The 8100-nt window shown below is 38.8% G+C and overlaps 1 protein-coding gene across 1 annotated transcript; it reads right to left on the reverse strand.

The window, feature by feature from the left end:
• Window positions 1–505: 505 nt before the first annotated feature.
• Window positions 506–7356, reverse strand: LOC112199003 (DNA repair protein RAD5B). Its single transcript, XM_024340076.2, has 18 exons — window positions 6098–7356; window positions 5865–5998; window positions 5638–5773; window positions 5465–5518; window positions 4861–5010; window positions 4600–4751; window positions 4368–4452; window positions 4033–4227; window positions 3686–3829; window positions 3417–3569; window positions 3142–3209; window positions 2893–3015; window positions 2687–2786; window positions 2404–2516; window positions 1699–2302; window positions 1536–1607; window positions 1342–1440; window positions 506–868 (listed from the first exon to the last, which is right to left on the reverse strand). The coding sequence occupies exons 1-18, from the start codon at window positions 7268–7270 to the stop codon at window positions 746–748; spliced, it is 3678 nt and encodes a 1225-aa protein (XP_024195844.1). The 5' UTR covers window positions 7271–7356; the 3' UTR covers window positions 506–745.
• Window positions 7357–8100: the final 744 nt, after the last annotated feature.

Here is an 8100-nt window from a genome sequence, read left to right on the forward strand (position 1 = left end):
AGGTATCTATCGAAAGAATATTAGCGGATTTAATGTCACTGTGAACCATCTTCAGCGTGGGATGCTCATGTAGATACACCAATCCCGTAGCTATTCCCAAGCAAATGTTAAACCTAGCTTCCCAATCAAGTTTCAATTTGGACTTTTGAGTCTGCAACCATACAGTCACCACATCAATATATTTTCTCCTAAATAATTATAATATTAGAACAGAAAAACATATAAGAAAAAAGGGGCCTAATAGTGCAACTAAATTTGCAAAACATTACGTAATTCTATGTTAACTGTGTAGGACTGAAATTCTATTTATGAATACGTTGCAAAAGCTTGTAATAAATTCGTAAATGAATAGTAATCTAGACATTTTGCTGCGCAGGAGTATATTAAATGCACCAGTTTCGAAACAATAGCCGATTAGCCAAAATGACTGCTCTTAATCGGTTTACCAAGTGGGAACAAAGTTGTTTGTTACCTGAATACTACGCCTCGAGAGAGAAGAACACAATGAAATCAAAAATGGGATTCTCATTAAGATTAATGATCTCACTACAAGGCTTGCTCATCTGGGATCATTACCTATAACTTACCCATAATTACGAAACAGTAGCTAAACTAAAATAAATAAGAGAGAAGGTGATTGGCATTGAAATGCCAAAACCCAACCATGTACAAAATTGGGGTCTATGACTTCTAGACTGCACAAAAAAGGCCCCTCTTTTAACTACCTATATACATAAAGAGAAATTCATGTGAAAAGCATTTTGAGCTCCTCAATTCTAGCAGATCGAACTTCCTCATCAGTGAGAGCTCCGGCAATCATTCTCTGCTTCCTAGCTTGAACTTGTAGCAGGCGTTCCTCCACCGTGTCCTGTCCAATTTTAATAACTCAAACAGTAAAATATAGATATTATGGTATTTACCAGCTGAACGACTTATTTCACAATCGTTAACAAACTAGGCAAAAACAGCAAGAGCTGCTAGTCCAACTCACTAAACACCAATAACTAGACAGCTGTTGGAATACCAGTTAGAATCAATCAAAGGCATCTATGCTAAGCTCATTCATGCATTAGTGAATAGTTAGGATAGCTTAGGGCCTTCTGACCCAGTTGACTAGTATAATTTTGCTATATAATTCATCTATGTTCAACAACAACAACAACAACAACAAAAAGCGGAATTGAAGTTATATGTATTTGACCTGACACTAAGCCTAGTGATGCAGAATATTAGCCAATCACTATCTCTAAAGAAAGTTCGGGTGGCATTTATCCCACTTCTCCCATGAACAGGCTTGTATAACTGCATAACTGCTGAAGACCATAACAAAAACATACTCACCTTGACAATAAATCTTCTAACGGTGACTGTTCGCTTTTGTCCAATGCGATGAATTCTCATTATTGCTTGCTCCTCAACCGCAGGATTCCACCATGGATCCTAAAAGAGGGTGAGCATATCGTACTTAATTTCGGGGTAAAAAGTACTCAAGTTCTCAACAGATGAATAATGATAAACAGAAAGATTGAAAGTACCATTATGAAGACGTTAGATGCTGCAGTTAAATTTAGACCAACACCGCCAGTTTTCAAAGACGTCAACAACACCTGAGACATAATACATGCAGGATATTAACAAGCAAGTAGATTATCACCAAATTATAACTGCAAGGAACAAAATGTAATTTTTGCTGCTTACCCTTTTCACTCTGGTCTCATTGAACTCGTTCAAAACCCTCTCCCTCTGTGGCTGTGTCAGCTTCCCATCAAACCTAAGAAACTCAATTCCTCTTCTCTTCATAGGGATCTCCAAGAGATCCAAAAATGCAGTCCACTGACTGAAAATAATGCTTTTTTCGCCAGAACCTGATTGAAGAATATGGTCCAAGCAATCCAAGAGCTTTGCAACCTTTGAAGATTCCTTCCAATCTTCAACAAAATCAACCTGAAAGCGGCTTTCAGATGGGCAAGATATGAGGTCAGGTTTTTCAATCAATCTCCGACATATTGGGCATGGACCACGAGTTGGTCTTCCCCAGCTCGAGAGAAGACACTCCCTACACATCTTATGAGCACATGGTGTAAGTATAGGATCATCTGCAAACTCCAAGCATATGGGACACTCTCTGTTTTCACCCTTACGGATACCCTCAACAACCTCTTCAACATAAGCTCGGCTGGGGACACTCTGCTTTGAAGTGGAAGCATCCTGGCTAGCTTCAAGAAATATTCTTGCAAGCTTGTCCAAGTCTGCATACTTTTGTGAATCACCCCGACTGCTTTTCTTTTGTGAATCACTCCGACTGCAGTACTCCAAACCAACGAGTGTTAGAAGCAGTTAAAGCTAATGAACAAGGACAAAAGCTTAGCTGTCAAGTCAAAATAAATGCAAATTCATTCCCACCTCATGACAAGATATGGATGGTTGCAACACTGCCTCAATCGAAGTAGTAGTTCAAGGATATTTGCATAGTTGTGAAGAACCTTGCCTTCTGCTACAAATTGGTCAAACTGGACCTGTATATTTTGCATAAAAAATTATCAGCTATGAATAGCCATGAAAACAAGACTGTTGAAAGTGCCAAGTGAATGAGTGATTACAAATCTGTGAGCCAATAACAGTGCATTTTCAAGTACATTCTCAATTTGGGTCAAGGTTGGCCACAATTATTGTTGAAATAACTTACTTTTGATCTCCTAAAAAGGGCGTTGTAAAAGTCATGTTCAGCATCTGACTGTTCACACTCAATGGTTTGAATGTCAGTTGGAGGGAGAACAAGTATTGGCCTGAAATTACATACACCAAACATTAAAATCCTATGAAGAGTTCAGAACCTTATAATGTATATTGAGAGAGTGAGAGAGATTCAAAATAACTCTCAAGAGTAATCACCTTCCCACTTTATCCTTTGTTTCTTTTGTTCTTCTTAACATCAGTGGTCTCAAAATGGCCTTTATCAATCTCAGTCCTCTTGGATCACCAATCTCGTAAGGCCTTTGAATTAATTTGTTCCACCTAGATATTAGCTAAATTATATTAGTAACCCATAAATCTGCATCCCCACTAGTCATAGTTGAACTAGCAGTTCTTATTGATACTATAGAAAAACAATATCTTAAAATTAAACAATATTTGACATACCATGCCCAGTTGCACCATGGTTCAACATGCAAGAAGCATAGGAGGCTGTAGAGATCTTCCAAATTGTTCTGCAACAATTGTTGACCAAAGGATTTTATAATTAATGTCAAAACTAATAAATTAACCACCCCTACTAAGCTAGAGACAGCTTATTAGAGTTCTCAAAAATGCACAACAGGGAAAAAAAAAAAAAACTACTGTTTAGAATGCAGAGTATCATATATGCTTCACCAAGCACACTCAATATTTATCAAGCATGATAACAGAAAGCAGACCTGAATAGGAGTTCCGGTCAAACACCATCTGCAATGCGATGACAAGGTGAAAACAGCCTGAGCACCTTGGGTCCTTGAAGATTTAATGGTATGAGCTTCATCAAGCACCACCCTATACCAGTCAACTTGGTGGAAAAGGCTGTCCTCCCCATCCTGTACCACATTGTAACAAAAGAATAGTGTGAAATGAGAAGATTAATAGATTAGGTTTTCATTTAACAAATTACAAATAATAAGAACTGGCTAAAAAAGAAGGGAAGGTTCCTTACACTTTTGTAAGCTGCAGCCAAGACACCATATGTTGTCAAGACCACATCATGTACTGAGATTGCCTTGGGACTAGTGGTTCTGTGTCCACCATAGTGAACAAAAATGGAAATACTTTCTGGCTCTGAATGTGTTTCAAGCTCATCCTGACATTATTAAAAGAACTGATAAATATGCTGGAAACTAAAGGATATATTCATCTTGTTATTCAAAGTATCTGTAAATAGATTGAGGATATGAGAAAGTTCTTACTACATTTTTCTGACATCACATCATAACAAAATTTAAATATATGATACAATTCAATTATCACAATTATTCAATGCAAAACAAAAAGGAAGCTATTTACCTTCCACTGGCTTAACAAAGACAGGGGACAGACAACAAGAGTGCCTCCCTTTGGTTTCAATGGGGCAGTTGTATCTGAATCTATCTTCCTCTTCTTTGTAATTTCAATATCATTAGAGCCTCTTCTACCTGGTCTTGCTAGTATTAGAGCAATTGTCATCACAGTCTTCCCAAGTCCCATCGCATCTGCTAGGATCTAGAATTTAAACAGATTTTTGATGTTAGAGACAAAATTTACATGATAATAGTCACTCCAATTCCCAAAGCACTATAAGGTTTCCTCACAAGCTAAATATGTTTTTAAATATGGAGTAGAGAGATGATTGAAATACTCACTCCTCCTCTTGCCATCAGCGTTGCAGTTGGAAATTTTGTGGTTGCCTCCCCTGTGAAAATGTTCACATAGATTGAAGAAGCCCTCCTGACAAATCATATGTTCAGTTAAGTTGCAGGCTTGAAGCTGTTTGAATTCACAATGTGGATTGTAGTTTGTGTGCAAAAGACTAGAAGAAAAGAAAAACAGTACTGTTTTCCTTCTTCCATTTTCATTTTTCTTTAAACTACATACTCATCACATATACGGTAGCCTGCCCAGCAAGGATGTAGAGTTTGCCTGGCCTTCTCAACATCAATTCCCTTCTCCAATCCTGACATCCAATGGAGGGCTTGTTTCTGGTATGGTTTCAGAACACACCTGAGAGTGCCTGGGGGCTCCATCTCCTAAAAGATTTAGAGAGCAAGGTCAGACAAGGGGACATTGTTGACATACTATGTCTACTCTAAGTCTGAAATCCTCAGCTGAAAAATACAACATATTCATAGTGCCTACCTCTAAGTCATATACTTCTGCCGCACCAACAATCTTGTTTAGAGAAGACTCAGAAATGGCTTGTTCATCTTTGTTTTCTTCGGGATTCTGTTGGGAACCCTTTCTGCGTTTTGGTGCAGGCAATGCTAATGGAGCTTCATTTGGAATACGCTGTGTTGAACCCATGCATGTTTAAGCCATTTAGATGTAGATACACACACATAGAAAAACAAAAATTGTTGATAATCTATGTGTTTGGAGATGCAATGATGTTAAATAAAAATCAAGGAGGTCACATTCAGTTGTATGTTTGAAATTGAAATATTGGATTGTATTTCACAAAACACTTGGCACCATTGAAAGCACTGTCACTGGACCTATGGTTTAGAGTTTAGAGAAAATTTTAAGATTTGTTTGTACCTCGGGATGCCTTTCTTGCAAACACCTTACTCAGATAATGCATTCACAAATTAATAGTATTCAAAGCACAATGTAACATTTTAACAGCATTTAGTGATTGGAACACATGAAAAAAAAATCAGATCCAATAAAATAAGAAAACACCAACATTTGCTCCAAAGCAATCAAGATAAATGCAAATAGACAAAAAAATGTCAATACATACTTCAATATTCAGAAGACGTTTTCGGGAATCAAGTTCTTCTGGAGTGAACTCAGCCTGGACAAAGCAACAAAAAATTAGCACATTAATACAACACAAACCATCAAAAAGTAGAGTTTCTGGTGTTTGGATTTGTATATCAGGGATGTTAAACTACCAAGGAGAATCAAGACTACCTTCTGATATGGTTGGACTTTCAACAATTTGAACAGAGTGAGGAGAGGATATATAGTGGAATCGATGTTAGGGGAAGCATCTAGCTTCCATGAAGACTTGTCAACTTCGGTGAAAATTGAATGGTGAATATAAAAACTGCAAAACATATAGCAAATAAGTTCAGCTTAAACAAAACTGTGCGAAAGAATGAATGTGGTAAGTGGTAACATATGGCTAGGACTTATACCTTATATACAACATGATCTCTTGCATCATAGAAAGCACTTGAGGTGCAGCTATACACCGTCCACGAACCTTAACCTTTCCAGATTGTACAAGTGGAACAACACATTTTGCCCATTCCATTGAAAAGCGACCGATCTATAAATTCAACCACATACAACACATTAAGCCGAAAAAATTGTTTTACAAATTCAAATAACTCAGCATACAAACAAATCATAAAACATAAATACATACCTCTCCTGATCGTTTGGTTGAGAAACGAACAATCCATCTGGTTTTGTTGCTGGAATTTACAGAAGGAAAAGAGAGGTTAACAATCTCATTGTCTACCAATTTCCTGCCTTTGGAAGTCGAAAGCGCAGTAACTACTGTCCCTCCAACCGCAAGCCAATCCCGCTCTGTAGGGAAGTCCCCATCCTCCAAATTGGGTGGCCTCACTTGCTTAACCGAAATCACTTCACAGTCAGGGACTTCCTTCTTCACCAGGCTCTTAGGCTTCGACGAATCCACATCTCCATCAGCCTTCTTAACCACAATCGCCCCTGCATTTTCCAGGATGAAATTGACAGCTGCATTCTGGTCTCCACCGCATTCTGAAAGTGCTCGAAGAATCTCAAATTCAGGCATTTCACACCCGAGAACCGACCGAATTTTCTTCACATTCTCTTCCTGCTTGATCAAACCCTCTCGGCCATCTTCAGCTTCCTTCTTCACTACCCCTTTCGGCTTCAACACAAAAAGCTTTTCGGCTTCATATTCCTCATGATCCTCCAATTTAATAAACGTCGAAATAGGCTCCACATTTAGGACTGGAACTTCATTCTGCTCTAACCTCTCAGGCTTAGACTCCTGAAGCCTTTCGGCCTCATCCATCTCATCAGATCCTTCTTTCTTCGCCTCAATCGAAACAGGTTCCGCTTCTTGTTCAGCCAGGCTATCAGGAACCTCGCTCATCGTTTCGGCCTCCTCCACCTCCTCAGATCCTTCCCTCTTCACCTGGATCAAAACAGGTTCATCCACATCCTCAGATCCAACTCTCTGTACCTGGATCGAAACATTTTCCGCTTCTTGTTGCGCCAAATCCCCCAGGCTATCAGGAACCACACTCATCGCTTCGGCCTCGCTTAGCCGCATCGATCCTTCAGCCTGATCGATCTCCTCGGAGCACTCTTCCTTGATTTTGATCGGAACAGGCTCCTCCTGGGTGTCAGGAACCTCATCAATCGACGACGAGCTAAGAATCTTCGAGACGGGAAGCTTTTCGCGCTTATCGGACTCCTCATCCGGCCACTCTTGCTTGATCACGGTCGAAATACGAGCCCCGGTGCTGGTATTCCTACGCTTAACCAACATTGGCATAGGCATGAGGGGAATTCCCATGGGAATTTCATCCTCTTTGGAATCCATGTCTTTGGGTCAAAGACACGGATCAGGTGATAGAAAATGGGTTTTTGGGAGAGAAGGAAACACAGTGATTTTTTTGGGGAGAAGAGAGAGGGGAATGGTGAAGGGTTTGGCGCGCCTTAGGGTTTTATACTGAAACAAGGTTTTGGCGCGAAACGAAGGTTTTGGCGTTTTTACCGTATCAAATTTCGCGGGTTTTTTATCTGCTCTGTTTAGTGTTTTACCTCTCTTTTTAACATTATGGCGCCAAAAGTCAAAAGAGGTGTATAGGTCGAGTAAATTAGCGGTTGTTTTTCCCTCTCTTTTCATTTTTCCTTTTTTGTTCGGTTAGTAAATAATATATAAATTTTTTTTTGTTATCAAGATGAAATTTCATAAGATGATAAACTTACAAGGACTATATCTTTACTATTAGAAAGCCAAGCGCCTGTTATGGTGTCAACAGTTTCATAAAAAGTTGAACTCCCCATATTACCCATGAAATTGAGGACAGTTCAGGTTAAGTGAAATATCGAGGAAGGGTGGCTTTAATGTTTGGTGTGTTCTACTATGGAGGTCTTGGCTTCGTCCCCCTCTTTTTGTATCTATTTTTTTTTTAATAATATGGGGTGGTAAGGAGGTTTCTTTGCCTCTCTTATCCCTCTTTTTGAGCCAAATAATAATAATAATAATAATAATAATATCAAGGAGGGGTAACAACATAAAATACAGAAGAAAAAAAATGAGAACAATATAAGTATTGTTGTAGAGAATTGGAAAAATGTATTGTATTCATCTCACCATGAGGTTTATATAGGGTTACATCATGTATACAAAAGGCAATACATAATAGT

Source organism: Rosa chinensis, chromosome 4, assembly GCF_002994745.2.
Source record: "Rosa chinensis cultivar Old Blush chromosome 4, RchiOBHm-V2, whole genome shotgun sequence".
Classification (NCBI taxonomy): domain Eukaryota; kingdom Viridiplantae; phylum Streptophyta; class Magnoliopsida; order Rosales; family Rosaceae; genus Rosa; species Rosa chinensis.